This window comes from Dendrobates tinctorius, unplaced genomic scaffold (genome assembly GCF_039654945.1).
Source record: "Dendrobates tinctorius isolate UK_male_01 unplaced genomic scaffold, ASM3965494v1 ptg000231l, whole genome shotgun sequence".
In the NCBI taxonomy this organism is placed as follows: Eukaryota; Metazoa; Chordata; class Amphibia; order Anura; family Dendrobatidae; genus Dendrobates; species Dendrobates tinctorius.
The window spans coordinates 6,552,252-6,578,158 of NW_027361898.1; the positions used below are offsets into that span (position 1 = coordinate 6,552,252).

General features: G+C 47.4%; 2 protein-coding genes across 3 annotated transcripts in view; both read left to right on the forward strand.

The window, feature by feature from the left end:
* The window catches only part of MAN1B1 (mannosidase alpha class 1B member 1), a 58,216-nt gene extending 40,600 nt beyond the window's left edge, over positions 1-17,616 (forward strand). Inside the window, exons 9-13 of one of the 2 annotated variants that reach the window (XR_012222617.1) lie at positions 11,201-11,391; positions 11,477-11,597; positions 12,649-12,826; positions 13,215-13,346; positions 13,728-13,743. Coding sequence is in view for 1 of the 2 variants with exons in the window: in XM_073556041.1 (XP_073412142.1) it covers positions 11,201-11,391; positions 11,477-11,597; positions 12,649-12,846; positions 13,215-13,346; positions 13,728-13,928 (843 nt within the window). In the remaining variant the exon portion in view is untranslated. Of the gene's footprint in view, positions 1-11,200; positions 11,392-11,476; positions 11,598-12,648; positions 12,847-13,214; positions 13,347-13,727 lie in introns of both variants that reach the window. The other variant, XM_073556041.1, reaches the window with a different exon arrangement.
* Positions 17,617-17,763: 147 nt separating this feature from the next.
* LOC141059871 (kelch-like protein 9) lies at positions 17,764-24,146 on the forward strand. Its single transcript, XM_073556042.1, has 4 exons — positions 17,764-19,733; positions 21,728-21,980; positions 22,750-22,910; positions 23,021-24,146. The coding sequence occupies exons 1-4, from the start codon at positions 18,696-18,698 to the stop codon at positions 23,399-23,401; spliced, it is 1,833 nt and encodes a 610-aa protein (XP_073412143.1). The 5' UTR covers positions 17,764-18,695; the 3' UTR covers positions 23,402-24,146.
* The last annotated feature ends 1,761 nt before the right edge of the window (positions 24,147-25,907 follow it).

The following is a 25,907-nucleotide window of genomic DNA, read 5'->3' on the forward strand; positions in this document are numbered from 1 at the left end:
GCGCCGGTAAGGTCGCCCCCCCCCGACCGGAAGTTCCGCCTCCGGGCTGCATGTCACGTCCGGCGGCCCACCCCCCAGGCCTGTGGGCGGCGGGGGATAAATTTCGTCCCCGGCTTCGGAGCGCGGCTGGGCCGCAGATCCGGAAATACCGCCCCTGGACCGATTTATATGCTGGCGGTCCGCCGCACAGCTGGTGGCGCGCGATTTTTGTTCGGAGGCATCCAGGAACGGGGGGCACAGGACTGGGGTAAGTGCTGCCTGGGAGACCACAGGGAAAACGAGATGCTACCTCCTTCCCCCTATCCCCAGCAGGGGACATATACGGCATGTCCGAAGAAGCAGCATGCATCTCTTGTCGGGCGCAGAGCGAGCGATTATGCAAAGCCGGCGACTCCAAACGCGCTCAGGAGCCCTCCCTGCGACCGAACCCACAAAGCTGGTGTGGGCAGACCGCAAAGGACAAGGCTCAGGATTCCCGCTGTGCAGCGCCCGGAGCCCGACGCCTAACAGAACCTCAGTGTCCGTCCTCCTCGGCGACCAAGGTGCCAGGCCCCCCAGAGTGGGTTCTATCACTGTCACAGGTCATGCAATTGAGTCCCTTCAGGCCTCAGATGGGGGCAGGGACAGTGGCTCGCCAGCCTTAGCGGGGACCTCCACCTCACAAGGGCCTCTCGCCTGCAGGGGCCGCTCTCACTTCAGGCGGACCCGAGGGAAACGAATCCACACGTTGTCGCCCAGTCCATCCGGTGCCTTGGCATCCGTAAGTTCTGCTTTTCGCTCCCCGTCACCAGTGGTTAATAGCGAGCAGACCTCAGAATTCGACTCAGACGAGCCCCTTGACCTGGATACTCCAGCGTCACGTGAAACAGTGGACAGCCTCATAGAAGCCATCAATCAGACCTTGGGATCCCGCAGCGGCTACGGGGCATGAAGTGGCATTTAAGCGAGTGAAGCGCCCGCACAGAATTTTTTCCTCTCACCCGGAGTTTGAGGACATAGTGCAGCGGCACAGAGAGCGTCCAGACAGACGTTTCTTGGGTCAAAAGGCACTCGAAACATGGTATCCGTTTGCTCCGGACCTCCGTAAAAAATGGATGGAATCCCCGATGGTGGATCCTCCGGTTTTGCGCCTAGCCACTAAGACCCTGCTATCTATCCCTAGTGTTTCCTCAATTAAGGATCCCACGGATCGCCTTATAGAGAGCTTGGCTCGCTCAGTATATGAGGCGTCAGGGTCAGCGCTCGCTCCCTCATTCGCAGCAACTTGGGTAGCCAAGGCTATGATATCATGGTCAGGAACATTAAACAAGGTCGCGCAGGAGCAGGATCTACCTGCAGAGATTTCAGAGGTCGCAGGTCAGATGGCGATGGCCGGAGACTATGTAATCAATGCGTCTTTGGATGCGGGCAATTGCTCGGCACTTGCTGCCGCTAATGCAATTTCTATCAGAAGAGCCCTATGGTTAAGGACATGACGAGCCGATTCTACTTCTAAGAAGTCCTTGACTTCCCTGCCTTATCAGTGCGGCCACCTATTTGGGGAGAAGTTGGATCAACTTATCTCCGACTCCACACGAGGAAAGAGTGGGTTTCTCCCTCAATAAAGGTCAAAACGCTTTTTCGTCACCCGTTTTCAGGCACGTTTTCGGGCCTTTCGCAACCCTGGGTGGACTACAGCGGCCAATTCCGCCGCCTCAGGCCGCCCCAACCAGGATAGGGAGCGGCAGGTCTCATATAGGACCAACCCATTGGGGAGACTGCATACTCAGCAGCCCAGATCGAGGGGATCCAGATCCCAAAAATCGTCGGCCAAATGACTCGAGGCCTTTACCAGCCGACACCGGCAAGGTTGGCGTCCGCCTACTCTGGTTTCACCACGTCTGGGTCAATGTCACTCCCGGCGCATGGGGAAAGGAATTGGTGGCCTCAGGTTACAAATAGAATTTGTCAGATATCCTCCAAGACGGTTTTTTCTTTCCCTGCTTCCCAGGGTGGATACCTAGGCGAGGGCTGTATTGGGAGCCATCAAATCGCTCCAGATCAACGGAGTCATTGTTCCAGTGCCGGAACACAAGAGAGCTCAGGGGTTCTATTCCAACCTTTTTGCGGTTCCCAAAAAGGACGGGTCTGTCAGGCCTGTTTTGGACCTGAAGCTTCTGAACAAATTCATCAGGATCAGACATTTCCGGATGGAGTCTCTCCGTTCAGTCATATCGGCCATGGAGCAGTGAGAATACTTGGCCTCAATAGACATCCAGGACGCATATCTGCATATTCCCATTTTTCCTCCTCATCAGAGGTTTCTACACTTCACCATCAGCGATCAACCTTTTCAGTTTGTAGCGCTACCCTTCGGGCTAGCCACGGCTCCCAGAGTGTTCACAAAGGTTATGGCAGTTGTTATGGCCACACTGCATTCTCGAGGCATAGTCGTCTTGACTTATCTGGACGGCCTCTTGGTCAAAGGCCTGTAAATACGGGCATGCGAGGAAAAGATCAACATCGCGCTAGAGACTCTTGCCCGCTTAGGCTGGGTTCACACGTACCGGAACTCTCGCGGAAGTTACCGCGGGAATTCCGGAATTCCATTCTGCGGGAAAATCGCATTTTAAATTCCCGCGATTTTCCCGCGGAAAAACTAGCATTTTGCAAGCGTAATTAGCTTGCAGAATTGCTAGCGTTTTCCAAGCGATCTGTAGCATCGCTTGAAGAACTGATTGACAGGTTGGTCACACTCGTCAAACAGTGTTTGATGAGTGTGACCAACTTTTTACTATTGAGGCCGCCTCAATAGTAAAAGATAGAATGTAAAAAATAATAATAATAAAAAAAAATATTGTTATTCTCACCTTCCGACGTCCCGCGCAGCGTTCCCGGTCCCAGTAATCCTTTGCGAAAATTACCGCGATGACGTCCGCGATGACATCGAGACTTCGCGATCCCGCGAGAACGGACGTCATCGCTGGCAAACGCTTACTGGGACCGGGAGCGTGGAGAGAGGCAGGAAGGCTGCGCGGGACGTCGGAAGGTGAGAATAACAATATTATTTATTTTAAATTCTATTTTTTACAGGGATATGGTACCCAAATCCCGGAGGACAGTCTCCTCTCCTCCGGACCGTGGGAACCATCCGCAAATGTTCTGCTTACTTTTCGCATGGTGTGCACAGCCACATGCGGAAAGTAAGCAGAACAATGCATTCCTATGGCTGCGGGATCGCCGCGATTCCGCGAAATTAATGAGCATGCTGCGTTTTTTACCGCAAAGCGATTCCGCCGCGGTAAAAAACGCAGCATTAGCACAGCACTGCGGAATCCCATAGGAATGCATGGGATGCTTATTTTTCGCGTTTTCGCGGAAAATACCGCCGCGGAAATGCGAAAAACACGGTACGTGTGAACCCAGCCTTAGGATGGTTGGCAATGCAAAGAAGTCATCCCTTGTGCCAGCTCAGAAGATCTCCTTCTTAGGAGTGATCTTCGACGCTCGCCTAGGGTTGGTGATTCTCCCTCAGGTAAAGGTACTGGCTCTCCGGCAGGGAGTCCAGGCACTTCTCCAACCAGTCCCTCATACCATCCGATCTGGGATGAGGATTCTAGGGAAAATGGTGGCAGCAATGGAAGCAATACCTTTCGCCCAGTTCCATCTTCGCCCCCTGCAGCACGCCCTCCTGTCAGCTTGGGACAAGAACCCTTTCATGCTCGATTGGCAGTGTCGTCTGTCCTCTCAGGTCAGGCAGTCTCTCAGATTGTGGATAACCAGTTCCTCTCTGACCCAGGGGAAACCATTCCCCCAGACCATTGGCTGGTGGTGACAACCGACGCCAGTCTCCTCGGCTGGGGATTGGTGTTTCACCACCACACAACCCAGGGACGGTGGTCGCCACAGGAGGCACGCCTCCCGATCAATTTATTGGAGATACGAGCAATTCGGCTGGCACTCCAGAAGTTTTGTCACCTAGCAGGCCGCCCTGTCCGAATTCAATCGGACAACGCCACGGCGGTGGCTTACATAAATCACCAAGGGGGCACCCGCAGCAGATCAACCATGCGCGAGGTGGGCCAAAGCAAACCACTCAGTGATTTCAGCAGTTCACATCCCGGGCATGGAAAACTGGGCAGCAGACTTTCTCAGCCGGGAGGGTCTTGCGTCCGGAGAGTGGTCTTTACATCACCAAGTCTTCCAGCAGATTTGTCAGCGGTGGGGAACACCGGATGTGAACCTGATGGCTTCCAGAGTGAACTCCAAGGTGCCCACATATGTCGCTCGGGCCAGGGACCCGCAGGCAATCGCTGTGGATGCGTTGGTTCTGCTATGGAACCAGATTCGCCTCCCGTATCCATTTCCCCCGCTGCCACTGCTTCCGAGAGTCGTCAAGAAGATCAAGACGGAAGGTGTGCCGGCAATCCTGCTGGCCCCAGATTGGCCTCGTCGAGCGTGGTACGCAGATCTAATGCTGCTACTCGCCGATGTCCCTTGGCGTCTACCAGAGCGCCCGGATCTACTTTCTCAAGGGCCGATTTGCCACCCGAACTCAGGGGCCCTGTGTTTGACGGCATGGCCGTTGAATCTTGGATTCTAACCCAGGCAGGGTTCAGGAGCAAGGTGGTCGCTACAATGATTAGCGCCCGGAAGCCTTCTTCAGCACGAATTTACCACCACACCTGGAAGGTGTTCATCGCTTTGTGTCGAGGCCGTGGTGTTTTTCCGCTGAGATTCTCGATCCCCAGCATCTTGGCTTTTCTCCAGTCGGGCCTAGACTCGGGCTTGGCCTCGAGTTCCCTCAGGAGACAAATATCGGCTTTATCCGTTTTGTTCCAGCGCAGAATTGCTACCAATTTGCAGGTGAAGACTTTCATCTAGGGAGCCTCCCATTTGGTACCTTCCTATAAGGCGCCTATGGACGCCTGGGACCTTAACCTGGTACTAAGTGTTCTGCAGGAAGCTCCATTTGAACCACTTCAGGAGGTTTCTTTGAGGTACCTTTCCTGGAAAGTGGTGTTCCTAGTGGCCATCACTTCTATCAAGCGGGACTCGGAGCTGGCGGCCCTATCCTGCCAAGCTCCGTTCCTCACTTTCCATAATGATAAAGTAGCGCTCAGACCAGCCCCTTCTTTTCTCCCGAAGGTCGTGTCCTCATTTCACATTAATGAGGATGTTGTCTTGCCTTCATTTTGGCCAGCACCGGTGCACTGTGTGGAAAAGGCGTTTCACACGTTGGACCTGGTAAGAGCCCTCCGGAGATACGTGTCGAGGACAGCACCCTTTCGTCAGACGGACACGCTGTTCGTGCTCCCCGAAGGGCGCAGGAAGAGACTCGCGGCCTCAAAATCGACCATAGCCAGATGGATTCGTTTGACTATACAGGAGTCCTACCGCATTAGAGGCACGCTGATTCCAGCAGGGATCAGAGCTCACTCTACTCGGGCAGTGGGCGCCTCTTGGGCGCTTCGGCATCAGGCTTCGACGGAGCAGGTTTGCAAGGCAACAACCTGGTCCAGCCTGCACACATTTGACAAACATTATAATATCCATACTCAGGCCTCGGCGGATGCGAACCTGGGTAGAAAGATTCTCCAAGCAGCGGTGCGCACCTTTAAACAAGAGGTGCATGTAGCTTGGATCGGTGAGTCAATCTCCCACCCAGGGACTGCTTTAGGACGTCCCACAGTCTCTGTGTCCCCCAATGAGGCGAAGGAAAAACATGGATTTTTGTGAGAACTCACCGTAAAATCCTTTTCTCCGAGTCGCTCATTGGGGCACATAGCACCCACCCTATTAGCCAAGTTGGCTCTTGTTTTGTTTAAATTAATATATGTTTACTTATTTGATATAAGGGTGGTGTTTTTTTGTTTTTTTTTCTTTGGACATGTTGTACCTGTATTAAGGCTGATTTTGTTGTCCTACTGCTTTGGCACCAAACTGAATTCCGCCCAAAATAGGGGCGAGGGTGCATACTGCGGAGGAGGAGCTAACCTCTCTTTTTCACTTAGTGTCAGCCTCCTAGCGGCAGAAGCATACACCCACAGTCTCTGTGTTCCCCAGTGAGCGTCTCGGAGAAAAGGATTTTACGGTGAGTTCTCACAAAAATCCATGTTTCGCCATCACATAGCACAGGGTCGTTGGTCCATTCGAGAGTCACGTCTCCCCATCAACATCTTAGAGATACGAGCGATCAGACTAGCCCTGCTGAGTTTCCACCAACTCCTCGCAGGTCACCCCTTCAGATTCCAATCCGACAACGCATATATCAACCGTCAGGGGGGTACCCGGAGCAGGATGGCCATGCACGATGTGAGTCACATCCTCCGTTGGGCCGAGATCAACCATTCGCCCATCTCGGTGATCCACATCCCGGGGGTAGAAAATTTTGCGGTGGATTTTCTCAGCCGCCAGGGCCTCGCCTCAGGAGAGTGGTCTCTTCATCCGGAAGTTTTTCAGCAGATTTGCCATCGCTGGGGGACTCCGGATGTGGATCTCATGGCGTCAAGACTAAACAAAAAAGTTCCTCAATTCATTGCCCGATCGTGCGATCCATGCGCCTTTGGAGCAGATGCCCTAGTTCTGCCGTGGCACCGGTTTCGACTCTCGTACATTTTTTCCCCTCTTCACTTGCTTCCAAGGGTCATCAAGAAAATCAGAGCAGAAGGGGGTATCAGTGATCCTAGTTGCGCCGGATTGGCCGCGCTGGGCATGGTACGCAGAACTAGTCCAACTTGTCGCCGACGTTCCCTGGCGACTTCCAGATCGCATGGATCTACTCTCACAGGGCCCGATTTACCACCAGAACTCCGGGGCCCTGTCTTTGACAGCATGGCTGTTGAATCTCGGATTTTAGCACAAGCTGGTTTATCTCACGAGCTGATCTCCACCATGATTGGAGAAGCCTGTGTCCATGCGCATTTATCACCGCACCTGGAAGATCTTTTTCTCGTGGTGCAAAGACCATGGTCGTTCCCCTCAGGTGTTCTCCATCCCTTCCATCTTGGAATTCCTACAATCCAGATTAGAGTTAGGTCTCGCGCTTAGCTCGCTCAAGGGTCAAATTTTGGCCTTGTCAGTTCTGTTCCAACGCAAAATTGCCACCAAATTGCAGGTGAAGACGTTCATTCAGGGAGTTTCCCATGTGGCGCCTCCCTATAAAAGGCCGTTGGACTCATGGGATCTTAGCTTGGTCTTTGGGCCTTACAGGAAGCCCCTTTCGAGCCACTGCAGGACGTATCTCTAATCTTTCTTTCCTGGAAGGTGGTTTTCCTAGTGGCGATTACATCAATCAGACGAGTTTCAGAGTTGGCGACCCTGTCCTGCTGCCCTCCGTTCCTGAATTTTCATCAGGATGGCAGTTTTGAGAACGTCCCCATCTTTTCTGCCCAAAGTCGTGTCTTCCTTTCATCTCAATGAGGAGACTGTTTCGCCTTCTTTCTCTCCGGCACCAGTCCATCGTGTCGAGAAGGCCCTCCACACCCTGGATTTGGTTAGGGCTCTTAGACGGTACATCTCGCGGACGGCTCCCTTCCGCAGGTCTGATGCCCTGTTCGTGCTTCCAGAGGGGCATAGGAAGGGTTTAATCACCTCAAGAGCCACACTAGCCAAGTGAATTCGCTCGGCTATTCAGGAATCCTACCGTGTCAGGGGCACACCAGTCCCAGTAGGGATTAAGGCGCATTCTACCCGATCAGTGGGTGCTTCTTGGGCCACTCGGCACCAGGCGTCAGCAGAACAGGTCTGCAAGGCTGCGACTTGGTCCAGCTTGCATACTTTTACAAAGCACTACCAAATTCACTCTCAGGCCTCTGCAGATGCAGCTCTTGGCAGGCGCATTCTGCAATCGACAGTACCACAGCAGTAAGCCAGTGATACATTAAGTAATAACAGTTGTGATTGCTGCCCACCCAGGGACTACTTTAGGACGTCCCATGGTCCTGTGTCCCCCAATGAGGCGTAGGAGAAATAGGAATTTTTGTGTGTACACATAAAATTCTTTTCTCCTAGCCAATCATTGGGGGACACAGGACCCACCCTGTTAGCCTATTGGCTTGTTGTCTCGTTCTTAGGTTTTGACATAGTTGTTGTTCCTTGTTTAGATACTCCTACTGCTTTTTGACCGAACTGGAGAAATCTCAGCCAGCAAGAGGGTGTATACTGCATAGGAGGAGTTAATTTTTTGGTGTTCACTTAGTGTCCTCCTAGTGGCAAGCACCATAACACCCATGGTCCTGTGTCCCCCAATGATTGGCTCAGATAAAAGGATTTTACGGTGAGTACACACAAAAATCCCTATTTTGTAAATTTTGTTGTAAAAATAAGAAATCGCTGGTCAACTTTTAACCCTTATAACGTCCTAATAGAAAAAATTGTTTCAAAAATTGTGATGTAAAGTGGTTATGTGGGAAATATTGTTTATTAATTATTTTGTGCAATATGACTCTGATTTAAGGGCGTAAAAATTAAAAGTTTGAAAATTGCTGAATTTTCCAAATTTTTTCCAAATTTCCATTTTTTTCACAAATGAACGCAAGTCATATCAAAACTTTTTTACCACTATCATAAAGTACAATATGTCACGAGAAAATATTGTCGGAATCACCGGGATCCATGGAAGCGTTCTAGAGTTATAACCTCATAAAGTCACAGTGGTCAGAATTGTAAAAATTGTCCTGGTCCGGAAGGTGAGGCCGTTATTGTGCAGTAATATTGGCCTGGCATTGTGGTTGTCCAGGTCATGATGATTACGGTGATGCCAAGCTTTTTAAGGCTGGTGTGTTATATACCGTATACGCTCGTGTATAAGCCCCCCCCCCCCCCAATTTTGCCACAAAAAACTGGGAAAACTTATTGACTCACATATAAGCCTAGGGTGGAAATCCAATGCAGCAGCGACTGGGAAATTTCAAAAATAAAAAGATACCAATAAAAGTAAAATTAATTGAGACTTCAGTAGGTTAAATGTTTTTGAATATCCATATTGAATCAGAAGCCCCATATTATGCTTAATACAGTTCATGATGGCCCCATAAGATGCGCCATACAAAATACACCCCATAAAATGCTGCACAAAGGTTAATAATGGCCCCATAAGATGCTCCATAGAATAATATGCCCCATATAATGCTGCACAAAGGTTAATAATATGCCCCATAAAATGCTCCATAGGTTATGCCCCCATAAGATGCTCCATAGATTATGCCCCCATAAAATGCCCCATATGCTGCTCCTTAGATTATGCCCCTATATGCTGTGCTGCCCCATAAAATGCTCCATAGATTATGCCCCCATATGCTGCCCCATAAGATGCTCCATAGATTATGCCCCCAAATGCTGCCGCAAATTAAAAAAAAAAAATGACATACTCACCTCTTCGTCGCTGGGGGCCAGGTACCGGGGCCCTGAGCAGGCGGGGACAGGTGCCGGTGTCACCGCTGGCTCAGGGCCTCGGCACCTGTGATATTCACGTGTCCTCGGTCCATCGCTGCGCCCGCTCTGTCTCTTCCGGGTCTTCTGTCAGTGACTGTAAAGGCAGCAGAGGGTGCGGCGCGCACTAACTACGTCACCACACCCTCTGACCTGAACATCACAGCTAGAAGACGTGGAGGACAGAGTAGCGCACAGCGATGGACCGGGGACAGGTGAATATTGCTTATACTTACCCCCTCCTGGCACGGTCTCTGCAGCCCCCCTGCTTCTCCCGGTCTCAGGCTCCTTTCTTCAGCGGTCACATGGTACCGCTCATTAAAGTCATGAATATGTGCATATTCATGACTTTAATGTGCGGTACTATGTGACCACTGAAGGAAAGAGTCTGAGACGGGGAGAAGCGAGTTGGCTGCAGAGACGCACCGGGGGGGTAAGTATGATCTGACACAATCCGCCCCCCGCCGACCCCCTAGCGTATATGACTCGTATAAGCTGAGAGGGGGACTTTCATCCCCAAAAAATGGGCTGAAAATCTCGGCTTATATGCAAGTATATACGGTAATTAATTACGTGGTTAAAAAAAGTTCAAAACTGTGTTTAAAAATTAAAAAAAAACTCTGTGTTGCCATTTTCTGAGACCCTAACTTTAAATGTGTCCTTAGATTCAGCTCAGTTAGGGCTACAGTAGTTTTTTATTGATAGAATTTTGGGGTGCCCCTGACATTTTGATTGCTTTTTATACGATTTTTTGGAGGGAGTGCGGCAGCTCAAAAGTCCATTTCTTTATGTTAGGCCTGTTTCACATATCAGTTTTTTTGTGTCAGTCAAAATCCGCCAAAATGGCGGAAAGCGGATCCGTTGTTAACTGATGTGAACGGATGCCACCGGACCGTTATTTGTGACGGATCCGCCGAATGAAGAATTTTAAAGGAACCGCTGCCCGGAAGGAGAGAGAGAGAGATGATTTCAGGGTTAAATTTCCGCCTGACTTCATTCCTCCGGGCATGCGCACTATAAAAATGCGGATCCTGCAGCACCAAAAACGTTACATGGTCCGTCCAGGCATCTCGGCGGACGCAAAAAAATTGACGGATCCGCCAAAAAACAGATCCAACAGATGGCCATCCGTCAAGATCCGCCGGTAATGCAAATCAATGGGGAAAAATGGATCCGCCAAAAAAAAAATGGCGGATCCGTTTTTTTGCAAAAACGGCGGATTTTGACTGATGGTCAAAAACGGAAGTGTGAAACAGGCCTCAATGTATTGGTTTAAAAAAAAAAAATTACCGAATATTTTGATTGGACACAGAGATAACGGTCTTTTTAATATTTTTTTTTTTTTTTTTACATTTAATACATTGGGAAACGGTAGATTTAACATTTCAGATTTATTTTATTATTACATTTTTTTTACATTTTCTGGGGAGGGGTTCGATTTCTTGTACTACACATTTCCAGACTGCGATACATCAGTATTGCAGTATATAGTATAAGGACTTATCCTTTCTGAAGCTTAACCACTGACGTCCCCAGCTACCCACATCTCACATTGTCTGCCCACCATCTTTGAACGATTCTGCCATACATTATCATTTAAATGCTTAAACATTAGCGATCGTAGCTAGCGCCAGGCGCTGCTGTGTCGCTCTGCCGGCAACTGCACAACTCCTGAGCCCGTTCCATACACGCCTGTCTGGCATAAGATGCATCAGAACATCCTATGTCTGAAAGGGATTAATGTCCCATCTACGTGTGCATATACAAAATGTTGAAAATTTTCTTCCAGAATGTGGTGGATCAGGTCACCCAACATGTTCACACCCTGGCTGGGAAGCGTGACGGCCTGGTGCCCATGTTCATCAACACCAACAGTGGGCAGTTCAGCCATCTTGGCGTCTTCACTCTTGGCGCCCGTGCTGACAGCTACTACGAGTATTTGCTTAAGCAGTGGATTCAAAGCGGCAAAAAAGAAGCCTCGTAAGTCCCTACAAGAGTTGTTATATTACATGTGGGGGATTACCGCCTCCTTAATATCCCACCAATATTAATCGTCTGTTCGCAGGTTCCTCGAGGATTACATGCAGGCCATTGAAGGCGTGAAGAAAAACTTGCTGCGGAAATCTGAGCCAAACAGACTGACGTTTGTTGGGGAACTTTCTCATGGTCACTTCAGCCCAAAAATGGTGAGAACTTTTATTATCAACCTTTCCACAGATGTTCAGCTACCATGAGTTGTGGCACCTGTGATCTACCACACAGTGGTGCTGCTGCACGGACCAGGAAGGACTCAATGGCAGTGCTGATGTAACACTAATCTGTCCATGATATGTCCGATCATATTAGGGTCATGAGCATCGATCACCCAATATAAACCACTCACATGACCTACATAGATGTCGCAGTGCTTTACTTCTGGTCCAGCAAACCTAACGTACAAGGAGCGTATGTCGTGGAGAGGGGACTGCAAATTATGGAAAAGTCGTACCTTCCTTACTGCCATATGGGAGAACTCCTTAAAGGAAACTTGTTGCCTACTTTTATACTTATTAACCCTTCCCACAACTATCATCAAATACCGCTGGTGTGGCCAGTGGATGACATCTGGGGTCAGGAGACTGATTGGCCAGACACATTCATGCTTAAGATCTGCCCAGTGGACACTTCTCCCCCTATGGTGAGAGCCTTTTTCTGACCCTATTTCTGCATTTTCTTTGATTAATCACTTCAATGATTAAATCTTTTTAACTTAATGATCTCTTAAATTAAAGGTCTTTTCTTCTTTAGACAACCCCCATCCCAAGAATAACAGCGTTGCTGTGTGATAGAAGTGCAATATTAACTTAGCAGTCACTTCCCTCCATAATAATTTCTGACAACATGGGGTACAAGAGACAGGGTCCCCCACATTTGGCTACCACCGGGTTTCTTAAAGGGGGCGCCTCGTGCTTGCAGCTAGTAGTCACCCATGCTGGGTATCCTCTTAGACTGATGACATAAAGGGTTAATGGTTTCCGTGATCAACTTATTCTTAGAGAGTCCATAATGGTCTCTATCATTCAGACAGCAGGGCTGAGGTTCGACAACACGATTTCCCACCACTTCCTGTTAGGGGAATATTTAGGCAAGTGAGGAATAAACCCCAATACTTCAGGGTACAGTGTCTGTAGTTCCCCTGACTAATATGTGCACGTTTTCTCCATTACCACTGATTGTGACTCTTCCTCTCTGCTTTAGGATCACCTGGTCTGTTTCCTCCCTGGGACTTTGGCTTTAGGGGCCCATAACGGTGTCACCAGTGATCACATGGATCTGGCCGGGGCCCTGATGGAGACCTGTTATCAAATGTACAAGCAGATGGAGACCGGACTGAGCCCTGAGATCTCCCACTTCTCCTTGCACGCATCAAAAGGAAGTAAGGACATTGATGTGAAGGTGAGTTCCTGCCCCCTCTTATATCATCATATAGGTTCCTGCACGACATAAGATCCATAAATGTCTCATAAACTACACTCCTCGCCTATCGACAAGATAGTTGATAAATGTGGGGCTGTCTGCTGAAACTCTCACTTATCCTGAGACTAGGGGTACCAATGTTCCCCGTGTGAATGAAGCAGCAGTGAGATATGTGATCTCCACTCCTATCGACAGTGGTCGCACACGCTCACCCCTTCTCTAGTCACACTGGAGGTTTTAGGCCCCCCATTCTAGGAATCCGAGGCCCAGCAATTGTACGTTTATCACCTATCCTGTATATGGGACAGCCCCTTGAAGTGTTTTCACCTCTTCGGTTTCCTCTGCAGCCTGCGGATAGACATAACCTCCTGCGACCGGAGACTGTGGAAAGCCTTTTCTACCTATACCGCTTCACCGGTGACACGAAGTATCAGGATTGGGGCTGGGAGATACTGCAGAACTTCAATAAGTACACGCGGGTAATGAATAGACGCCGACTGCTCTTCATTATTGGGGTTCTCTATGGCTGGGGGCAAGTGTATTGGAAGCTTGGCCCCGTTACATACATTGCACTGTTGTTACTGTGCATATGGTTCCCAGATAACTGTGTGTGCACCGAACACCGGCTGTGGACATAAAAATAGCACTTAGAAGTATTTTCCTGTTTTCAAAATCTCTGCTTGCTGATTGTGAATGGCTCCTTTCTAACTTGCATCCTTTAGATGAAGATCTGTCCCAACCTTCTATCAGATTCTCTCGAGCTGAACTGCAATACCAGCCATAACCAGTTGACAGGGGTGGTGCTGGTTTTGGAAGAAACCCAGATTTGTTTCTTCTAATCTTTTACTTTTTCTCATCAGGTCGAATCTGGCGGCTACTCGTCCATTAACAACGTACAAAGCACCACGAATCCTCAGCCACGGGACAAGATGGAGAGCTTCTTCCTGGGGGAGACTCTAAAATACCTATTCCTACTTTTTTCTGATGATGTTGATTTGCTGAACCTAGACAAATTTGTCTTCAACACGGAGGCGCACCCTCTTCCGGTCTGGACTTTCTAGCTAGCGCGGAGGTAACATGGCGCCATTCTTGGCTAGTCTGTCATTCTCCTTGGCAGCTATTGAAGGTCTGCATCCACCATGCTGTATACCCTAGGTCTGCTCTGAGCAGTTGGACTATCAGCGCTGCTTTGCCGTACTATCTATATGTAAGGTCTTTAGGTTCTTTGGTCTCGGTATCTGCTGTCAGCAACATGTAAGGGGTGAAGAGCGAGGATAGAAACTGCCAAAACCCACTCAGGACATAGCCTGGACCTTCTGATAGAAAGCGCTGTGTGAAAAAGGCAATGTGTGGTGTCCTGTTGTTGTTTTTGTTTGCTTTTTTAACCTATCGGTCGTTGTTTCAAACGGGTCCAAGCTTTATTTTTTCTCTCTCCTAACCCCCCTAATTTTTTTCATCATTTTATTTTCTTTCAGCTTTGCTTTGTACATTATGAGTGGCTCTCTTATGCAGTGTAATACACTTAACATACCATTGTATGAGCTCTGCACGGAGCACGATTGCTCTCTGCACGGAGCACGATTGCTCTCTGCCCCAAGGATGCCCACTACACTCTCAAAAGGACATCAACAGGTCAGGTTCTTGCTTCTCTTTCTTAAAGGAGATCAGTCACCAGGTTTATGCTGCCCAACAGTCAATATACATGTGCTTCAGCTCTGCTTGTGTTCTGCTGATTGACAGCTATCTCCCCTATGCACTGTATAAAGGGCAGTCAATCATCAGCGGATCGGCGAGGGGCAGCTCATGATTATTGAGGCCTCGGCAGAGTGCCCAAGGAGAGGATCCAGCTTTGCAGGAGATAACCAAGGATTTAATGTAATTGGGCTACTGGCATCAATTCATGCCACCCTGGGATAAACCTGGGGAGATAACCACTTTAATTCCATGTACTTGCTGTAAAGCACAGCAACATAGTGGCCATAATTATATATTGGGCATACAATAAAAATGATTATAAAAATGTACAGTTGCAAAAGTATATATAGTTAAAGAGTGAAATGATAAAATTCTGTGTTATTGCCATCACTACTAGAGGGAGCTTCCAACTGAGTTCAATGGAACATATACAAAACCCATATGTAATGATCTCCCCCCTAGTGGTGGCTGCAGACAGGATCTTATCATGTATCTCTGTATACAAGGAGCTCCCCTTAGTGGTGGCTGCAGACAGAATCCTATCATGTATCTCTGTATACAGGGAGCTCCTCCTAGTGGTGGCTGCAGACAGAATCATATCATGTACCTCTGTATACAGGGAGCTCCCCCTAGAGGAGGCTGCAGACAGAATCATATCATGTATCTCTGTATACAGGGAGCTCCCCTTAGTGGAGGCTGCAGACAGAATCATATCATATGTACCTCTGTATACAGGGAGCTTCCCCTAGTGGTGGCTGCAGACAGGATCTTATCATGTATCTCTGTGTACAGGGAGCTCCCCCTAGTGGTGGCTGTAGACAGAATCTTATCATGTATCTCTGTATACAGGGAGCTCCCCCTAGTGGTGGCTGCAGACAGGATCTTATCATGTATCTCTGTATACAGGGAGCTCCCTCTAGTGGTGGTGGCTGCAGACAGAATGTTATCATGTATCTCCTGTATGTAAGGAGCTCCACCTAGTGGTGGTGGCTGCAGACAGAATGTTATCATGTATCTCCTGTATGTAAGGAGCTCCACCTAGTAGTGGCTGCAAGCGTAATCTCATGTATCTCAGTATACAGGGAGCTCCCCCTAGTGGTGGCTGCAGACAGAACCTTATGTATCTCTGTATACAGGGCGCTCCCCCTAGTGGTGGCTGCAGACAGTCTCATGTATCTCTGTATGCAGGGAGCTCCCCCTATTGGTGGTATGTATGTCTGTGGCTGTGATTAGGGGATTTGGAGCTCTGTAAAGATGCCTTATAAATATGATTAGGGCTGAATTCTGGATCTTTTTAACAACCTCTGATTGGTAAAACTTTAATTGTTTTCATTATATAACTCAGGAATGATGACGTTTAAGAAATGTGCTTTTGGCAAAAATGAAATTGCTGGATTGGATTTACGTCAGGCCAGGAAACCGTCCCACTTGATTGTTGGGGAACACTGTGACTAATTCCCACCATAAGCTGTGACGTGTAAATACTGGGAGCTTGCATAATTCTTAGAGCAGATCTGGCATCAAGCGCAGCTGGTCATTTACTTTCATGGGTAATACTGCATGGGGGCTATGGTCATCCGACTTAAAGGGACAGCAGTCCCAACTCTCATATGTGCGGGGAACCTGAATACTTTGGACAGTTCTTTAATATATTTTTTTTGGAGGCCAGTGGTAAATAAATGGGGTTCTCTATGATTGGGCACCCCTTTTGTAAGTTTGAGGATGATCTTACTCGTGTACTGAACCAAACCAATGTGAAGAGGTAATGGTGAGACCCCCAGCACTGACATACTGGGAGGCAATGTTGTACATAGTCGGGGATGGGGGCTATTAAAGGACGGAGCGAGGGTGCCACTAGGGTCTGTCGGCACCCACATTGCTCTTCATTAACCAAAGTGGCCATTACTGGTAAAGTGCAATTCAGGAGCCAGTTACTGTGCGATCCATTCACTGCGCCCGATATAAGGATTATCTGTGTCATATATTCTACAAGAGGGGTCATCTAATATATTCTTCTTTATTATGTGTATATAGAGAGTTTATTTGGGTGATTATTGTATATATGTGCATATGTATATATTAACTCCTCATTTACAGTCATCTCGCCTTCCTCTGGGGCCAATAATGAACAATCGCTGTAATAATATAAAATACTGCTCCCACTGCTGGTGAAACATGGAAGCGTTGCACTTCAGACTCCTCCTTTATGTCCATTCTTCTTGAAGCATAGTTTTGTATATTGGGTTACGTGTACATACTCCAGTCACATCCAAATCTGCATTGTATCGCAGCTAGGATCTCATTTAACTCCTATTTATACTGAGGACTACATCTACGATGCACCAATAAACAGCACACGCAGCAGGGATCATTTTTGTATTTTATTATTTATTTTTTTTTTTAGCCAATGTTAGTTTGAGCGCTTTCGTTTTGTACACACAATCCGATCACACTGTTTTCTGATTTACTAAGCATGTCGCCGATCTCCAGCAGTTCATACGGTCATGACACAGTGTCAAGTCTTTTTTTTTTTTTTTTTTTGTAAGGGTTCAGTTTTAAAAACTACAAATCTGGTGTGGTGTAAGCACCGTTGCTCGCTGGTGACAGTGGTGGTAGTGGTGGTAGTGGGAGGTATTGCATGCTGTCATTCCATAGGGTTAATAAGAGTACACAACACATTGGCATGAAGTACATACAGCTCAGGACTGGGACTTCCCTCCTCTTCCCTTATTTCTAAAGGGAGGGATTTCCAAGACTGCTGTAAATGAGGGAGTTGCCTTATATGCAGTTGTCTAATACTTAATCCTATCATTCCGGTTATACAAGTGCAAAAATCCACTGCGCTCCATTCCCTGTGACTGTTTATGATGGAGAAAGCAGGTCTGGAGGTTGCAATTTATTTTTCGTCATAACTGTGAAATAATTGCCAATTATATATATATTTTTTTTACTTTTTTTTTTTCTTATAACCAGTGCACAAGATTCTGTTGATCCCTCTGTATCCTCTTGTAAAGTTTTTCTCCCTGGCTCCAGTAAAGATCACATTGAGTTAAACTGTTGTGTTGTGATGATTATTGTCCACTAATTAAGTTCTTAAACCGTCCTTACAGACTTGGTGCTCTTTTTATCTGTTGCAGAGTGCCAACCCCCCCCACATATACGAAGGGTTAAATGATGCAATTCTAGCTTCGTGCAGCCACCACTAGAGGGAGCTCACAGCATGAAGTATTCATTGAGCTCAATATTCAGTGCAGCTCCATGTACTGGTGGCTGGAGGAAGCTAGAATTGTAGAGATTTTATATTGTGTAGGGAATGTGCTGTGTTTGACAGAAGTAATCGGAGCTGGCTCTAATCCCTGCTGTTAAACCATTTAAATGGCACTGTCAGTCTCTTAACAGCGGCATTTAGCATGAACCCAGTGTGGGATCCATTTGGGCACCCAATGTCCCTCTCAAACGTTTCCGTATCAAAAAGAAAAATATTCGGTATCACCATGACCACGAAAGTCATTTCAATGAAAATCTAAAATGCTTTAACATGTTGGGTAAATGTAAAGACAGGACAATATCGTTATGACTTGTAGAACTCTAGGAAAGGCATGACTGTGACTGGTGGCAACATACATATGCGTTTCTATGTGCAGTTACATGTGTCAGTCTTCACTGCAGCTCTGGCATTTTATTCATGCATCAGGAGTTCAGGATAAACAATGCCCCCATACTGGAGAGCTTGGATTCAGATAATTCTGCAATCTTTACATCTCTTGCAGTAAGCTGTCATAATATGGCAATATGAGAAGGAGCCAGCTCCGTCTTGCATTAGGTATATTGCACGTGTATTATTGCTGTTGACCTTTTACATTCCTTTGGTCTTTTGTTACTAGGGTGTACAAGCCTGGGCTTGTTCAGGAAATGGGGCTTGAAGCCACCAGGCCCCAGGGGTCAGTTGTGTTATTGTTGCAGGGGTCAGATATGGGATATTGCCAGGTACTGCGGGGAGTGTTGTAGGTGACGACGCCAAGTACACAATGTGAACCCTTACTGGTGGCAGCAGCAGCTACCTGGAGAATATCAGTCGCTGATGGCAATGTAGCTGACTGTTACATTAGGAATCATCAGTGTCCATAGTAAATATGTATAACAGATCCGTCAACAGCACCCTCACATCCGACAACTACCCGGAGAAACTGCTGGAGAGGATGCGGCTCTTCCGATCCCAGCGGGATCTGTGCGACGTGACTCTGGTTGTGGATGGAGCACTCTTCCCGGCTCACAAGTTAATATTGGCCTCTGCCAGCTCCTACTTTCAACTGCTGTTTACAGATCCTAAAGTCGGTGACACCGTAAGACTGAAGGAGGTCAGCACCAAAGGGCTTCAGAGCATTCTGGACTTCATCTACTCCAACAAGCTTCACCTGTCTTGGGACAATGTGGAGGACTCATTAAAGGCGGCAGAGGTCCTACTCGTCCGGGAGGCGGTAAAACTTTGCTTCCTTTTTTTGGAAGATGGCCTGAACCATAACACCTGTTTGGACATACTGAAGATCGCCAAGAGGCTGGGCCCGGAGGAGCTGAGGGAGAAGGCCAGCGGCTACGTAAGCCATCAGTACCAATGTGTCCCCGGGAACTCGGGGGGCCTGAATCTAGTGGATAAAGCGACACTGTGTGACATCCTGGAGAGCGACGACATCCCGGGATGCAGTGAGCTGGATCTGTTCCACGTGGCGGTGTCTTGGCTGCAGCACGACAGTTCGCGGTTAAAGGAAGCAGGAGATATTCTCAAGAGGGTCCGCTTCCCCCTGATTCCTGTAGAAGATCTACAGCGATGCGTGAAGGAAGTGGCCATCATGAAAACAGACTCCTGCTGTTTCCGCTACTTGCAGGAGGCTTTGAAGTACCACTCTCAGGTGTATGCTCAGCCCACGCTGCACTGTGAGGGTACCACCATTAGGTCCAGTTCTGACAAGCTCCTGGTTCTGGGCGGGAGGACGAATGATAACCAAGTCCTGGGGAGTATTTGGGTGCAAGATGACGATGGCAGCTCGTGGTCTGAGCTGGGGGAGATGTGTTCTCCAGTCTACAATCACTGCGTGGCGGTCATCAATGACTTCCTGTATGTCATCGGAGGGCAAACCTGCTTCGACCCGTTGGGCAAACATCCATCGAATGAGGTAACAACATTTTTATTGGCCTTCATGGAGGGGCACTGACGTTGGGCTTACAAGATAATTTCACTTTTCCTCTCCCCATTTTTTTGAAAATCATATATTGGTTAGGTCTTCAATTTTCTATTATACAGACTGGGCCTTTTATATGGATACACCTAAATAAGGCTAGTTTCACACTAGCGTTACCAGGCGCAGCGCATGGCCGCCGCAAAGCTCTGCCCCCGGCTGCGCCCCCTCCGGTCAGCTCCTCCTCTGATCGCATGACGCTGCATACGATCAGTGTACCCTATATTTAGCGTTGGGTACGCTGGTCTTGCGCTGGCACATTTTTGCCGGCGCTTGCGCCCTTTTGACGCTGTGCCCAGCGCACAAAAATGCACTGTGTGGGAATGGTTGGTGATATCAACTTCCTGTTTGTGGCACATTAGTATATGGGAGGGGGGAAACTTTTCAAGATGGGTGGTGACCATGGCGGCCATTTTGGATCCAGCTTTATTTTTTCCAATGGGAAGAGGGTGATGTGACACATCAAACTTGAGAATTTCACAAGAAAAACAATGGTGTGTGCTTGGTTTTAACATAACTTTATTCTTTCATGAGTTATTTACAAGTTTATGACCTCTCATAAAATGTGTTAAAGTGCTGCCCATTGTGTTGGATTGTCAATGCAACCCTCTTCTCCCACTCTTGACACACTGATAGCAACATGCAGAAGAAATGCTAATTTAAAGGGGTCAGGTTCCTTGTAGGAATGCTAGGACCTGACACCCATAACGTGGTAGTGCACCATCTTGCTGGAAAAACTCGGGGAACGTGCCATCTTCAGTGCATAAAGAGGGCAACACATCGTCATGTAGCAATTTCAGATAGCCAGTGGCTTTGAGGGTTCCATTGATGAAGAATGGCCCCACTATCTTTATACCCCATATACCACACCATACCATCAATTATGGGTGTCAGGTCATAGCATTCCTACATGTACAGTTTTCTGGAAAGTGGATTGGTCGTCATGGGCTAGTTGAATGGCCACCAAGGTCTCCCGATCTGACCCACTTAGACTTTCTATCTTTGGGTCATCTGAGGGCAATTGTCTATGCTGTGAAGATATGAGATGTACAGCATCTGAAACAATGGATACTGGAAGTCGGTTCTAGCATTTCTTCTGCGGTGTTGCTATCAGTGTGTCAAGAGTGGGAGAAGAGGGTTGCATTGACAATCCAACACACTGGGCAGCACTTTGAATGAAGTTGGATCCAAAATGGCCGACTTCAAAATTGCCGCGATGGTCACCACTCATCTTGAAAAGTTCCCCCCTCTCATATACTAATGTGCCACAAACAGGAAGTTGATATCACTAATCATTCCCATTTTATTTAGGTGTACTTTGTTTCAATTCTTCACCTTTCTCAAGATCTCTGCTTGCTTTCTGTGAATGAAACCCCACAGATTATTTTTTCCACCACATTTTGGTACATTGCTAAAAAGCTTGGATTCCTGAGATTTTCCCTGCACTGCTACATTGTAGCAAATTATTAGGGCAGGAGGTGGACTGGCACTGATGACTTGTTTGACTCCTACAGGATTGTCTACACTGAAACATTGCAACAAACTGCACCAGTGTAAATTTTGGATGTACGCAAAATGGGTTTTCAGCCTCTGTATGTGTCCTTGTGACAACTAGCTGAGGTCTTGAAAAGTAAATGAAACACATTATAGTAAATTAAATGCTTTTAAACTTTTTTTTCTACAAAATTGGACATGATAGTGATTGATCACTGATGGTAGTTGGGTTAGGTTGTGATCTGTCTCCACCTTCAGGCATGGAGGAGGCACTGCAGGTGTACTAGCAGGTGATTATTGCTCCTTGGGTAACCTTGACCCAGGCCCATTCCTGACGACTTGACATGTAAGCCTGGGATAACCACATGCCCGCCGCCCTGGCATCTGTTTCCTGCCGCCTATAAGTAATCCTATTTCTTGTCATGTAATCCCTGCAGGTATTCCGGTTTGATCCGCGCTGTGGCTCATGGCTACAAGTTGCCGGCATGTTAGAGAGAAGAACCCGCTTCCACACAGAAGTGATTGGCGAGCGTATCATTGCTGTGGGTGGAGGCTCCCTTCTGGGCCATCTCACCCCAAATGTGGAAGAGTATTACCCTGCCGAAAACAAGTGGGAGTATACCGCTCCCTTCCCCATCCCGGTGGCCGATCACGCCGGCACCACCCATAAAGGCATCATGTACATTTCTGGTAAATACGTGACTAGATTTAAATGTTTAGGGGGATGAGGTTTAAACTCATCCACCTAAAATACTCTGTGCTGCTCAGACTATGACCTCCCACTTGTCTCTGTTCACATCCTCACATCACCTGTCATATGCAGTCTTGACCTCCCGATCATCAAATCCTATATCTCCTGAAGTACTCTGTGCTGCTGGCACCTTGCTTTTTAGTGGCCCCCCACAAGATCAGTACGTCTCTCTCCAGAAATACTCTGTGCTGCTAGGAAACTACATGCTCTGCTCCCAACCTGTGTTTTTTCCAATGGATATATACCACATTTTAACTGTTTCAGTCATACATAGTTCTGTGGATAGGTCCAAACCCCTCACACCATAAAATCAAAAAAACACCTCTCCTAAAACACTCTGTGCTGCTGTGGACTCCACTATTTATTTTTTTTTCTGTACCCTAATTCACATACTGATGCTGCCCCTGTCCTCTGACATCATTACAGGAATGGAAAAGTCTCTGAATCCCCTGCCCCCTACATTCCCCAAAGATCAGCACCTTCCTCCTGAAACACTCTGTGCTCCTGTAGACTTTTATTTTACTCCTATTCACATTATGAAGCTGTTTTATAAGTTGCAGCACTGCCCTCAGTGTAATCATTACAGAAATGGACAGATCTCCAATCCACCCTCTCTACCCACAAAGGGAAGTGCTCTCCTCCTGAAATACTCTGTGCAGCTGTATCTGCTTCCATTATCACTCTGATTTCATCGTTTATCGCTGACAGGGGGGTATTCGACTAGTAAGACCCTTAATGAAGTATACAGCTATTTGCCAAGACTGAAGCGCTGGGTGGTAAATCGTGCCATGACGTTTGCTCGGTGCGATCACGGAATGGCTGCTGTTGGAGATAAAATCTTTTGCGTTGGCGGACGCACGTTGAACGCGGTGAGTAGCAGAAAATAAGAGGTTTGTAAAAGTGATCAGTTTTATTCATTCGGGCTCCATTTGCGGCAATAAATGCTACTGCAACTGCAGTCAACATCTGTTCTTTACAGGCTAAGGAATGGATCCACGTCAACGAGACGGAGTATTACTGTCCGGCCGCCGACCAGTGGAGCGCCCTCAAGCTCTCCCCCTTCGACTGCTGCCAGTTCAGTATAACCACCCACAATTCCAAGCTCTTCATAACTGGCGGTGGCTCCTTAAGACGTATGAATAAGGAAGATGGCGTCTTTGTGTACGACCCAGAGTACAAGGCCTGGAAGAAAACTGGGTCCCTGCCGCGAGCGCTGGTGGACCACGCGTCTTGCGCCATTAGATTACCTACTGGGATGATCGAAAAAGAGGCGAAACAAGAGGAAAGTCTGACCGTTCCCCATAAGAAAAGGTCAACGCTGAACCTGTTCATTACCGAGAAACGCGAGCGGGAACTGTGATGGGCAGGATACCTCCTATACCCCAGGTGCCCTCCATCATGTATAACGCAAAACACTAATGGTACCCATAGAAGATTAATACCCGTCCTCCTTTTTGCTTTGACAAATAATGAGGGCTTTGGTCAAAGCCCAAAACGATTTACATGACCTCCAAAATCTCTGATTAATGTGGTCATGATTTCTATAAATCCCACCTTAGTGGAGGCTGAGGAATTAGTGGGAGGCTTGGGGGCCAAGACTAAAACTTCCATATTCCTCCAAATTACGCCATCGTTAGACCGCGTTCAGACATACATTTCTATTAAATCTAACTTGTTTTCTGTCATAGCTCTGGATTCGACTTACATCCATTTTTGTAATGTCTGCCTGTTTTTTTTTTTTTCCCAAATTTCTCCTTTTCTGGTATCTTATGTTTCTGATTTTCCACAGACCCAATGACTGAGATGAAAAAATTGACGTGTCTCCTTTTTTTTTTTAAATTTATTTTTTTCTTAAACAGGTGGTCAGTCCTAGAAAAAAAGCAGATGTGTGAACAGCCCCATATTCTATCATGCCTCTGTGTTATTTGCTTAAGATATGAATGGGACGTGTGCAAGGAGCGTGGACGTCTGAGGGGTCTTTGTTATAGGTGGGCTCATTAGTTACACTTTTAGGACTGAAGTTCATCACTGGAGGTTACTGATGGTGGCGGGCGCGTCTGGTGTCCCTGTATGTTGCTGTATAATAAACCTAATTACAATATAAATGTAAAGTGGACGCTGCTGATTTGTGTAATTGATTTGACCCGTAAAGAAATGGAATATGGGGTCACAACCTTGTGCATTTCCCAGGATATATCGACCATAAACCCCAGGTGAAGCTCTCAGTCACAAGGGTGCGGGGGCAGAATTTGTACCTGAGGGGGTCATTTCCTATATTTTCAGACAGGCATTCAATCTTACATTTTATTTATTTATTTTTTTTTACTTTTCAGTCCTATGGGACTAATGCTGCAGTGTTACAGTATTGACGCGTCCAATAAAATTAAAGAATCTCCTACAATGGCGGTGACACCCACTCCACTATGTCCCCACATGCCATGGCAACCCATGAACTCCATGTGTGCACAGGACTGATATTTTGCACTGTGGACAGGGGTGGCGCTGTTTTTATTTCATGGTATATAGGCAGCCGTGTTTTTGTACTACTGATTGATTCACCCATTTGGCTTTTGTCCTTATTTCCTTCACACAGGCCTTAGGCCTCAAAAAATAGGTTTCCCATAGCAACTAATCATAATGCAGCTTTCATATTCTTACTTGCTCTGTGAACATAAGAGCTGGAATCTGATTGGTTGCCATGGGTAGCTCCTTGGTCTTCTGTGAGCTCAGGCCTGTAGGCCTCACAGTAATGGCAGGAAAGCTGAGAGGACCCCACGTTGCTGCACACCAATGACGGCAAGATCTTACCACAATGTAAACTCCTACATTACATGCCACTATAGCCAGGCCGGTCAGGACTCTCAAAAAGCTGAGTGACAACCATGTTAGCTGCCATATTTCCTGACTGACAGACCTAAAGTATGTGGGAGATACATCTGCTGCTGTCACAGTGATTAGGTATACACAGTGTCTGCCGTGTTCCTGAGAAGCCGCCGTGCGTAATGTGAGAGTCGTGACGAGTTATCGGGTTGTTGTCACTTTAGCAGATATTTACAAAGTGTGAGACGCACATGGTAAAATCGTGCGTAATCTGCCGCCATTACCCCGAGCAAGAAACAGGCCGAGTACAGTAATGTAATCAGGACGTCATAGCTTGGGAAAATAAGCCAGCAAGGTATCTAATCAAGTTATACAGTCTGCTGAGCTGTGTATCTAATCCTATGTGATACTGTCTGCTGAGCCGTGTATCTAATCCTATCCTGTGTGATACTGACTGCTGAGCCCTGTATCTAATCCTTTCCTGTGTGATACTGACTGCTGAGCTGTGTATCTATTCCTATCCTGTATATCCAAGTAGAAATGAGGTTGCAATCAACGAGCTGGTGAAGATATTGCTTGATTTATTGGCACGTTATACATGTCCTCTCCTGTGTGATGCTGTTTGCAGAGCCGTGCATCTAATCCTCTCCTGTGTGATGCTGTCTGCTGAGCCGTGTATCTAATCCTCTCCTCTGTGATGCCGACTGCAGAGCCGTGTATCTAATCCTCTCCTGTGTGATGCCGACTACTGAGCCGTGTATCTAATCCTATCCTGTGTGATCCTGTCTGCTGAGCCATGTATCTAATCCTATCCTGTGTGATACTCTCTGCTAAGCCATGTATCTAATCCTATCCTGTGTGATACTGTCTGCTGAGCTGTGTATCTAATCCTATCCTGTGTGATACTGTCTGGTTAGTCGTGTAATTCTCTCCTGTGTGATACTGTCTACTGAGCTGTGTATATATTCCTATCCTGTGTGATCCTCTCTGCTGAGCCATGTATTTAATCCTATCCTGTGTGATACTGTCATGCTGAGCTGTGTATC

What these genes read in the sequence shown, in the direction of transcription:
- LOC141059871 (XM_073556042.1), top strand. Translation starts at nt 18,696, where the DNA reads ATGTATAACAGATCCGTCAACAGCACCCTCACATCCGACAACTACCCG. An exon ending in GCAAACATCCATCGAATGAG is followed by an intron (nt 19,734 to 21,727) that starts GTAACAACATTT and finishes TAATCCCTGCAG; the next exon opens with GTATTCCGGTTTGATCCGCG. An exon ending in AGGCATCATGTACATTTCTG is followed by an intron (nt 21,981 to 22,749) that starts GTAAATACGTGA and finishes TATCGCTGACAG; the next exon opens with GGGGGTATTCGACTAGTAAG.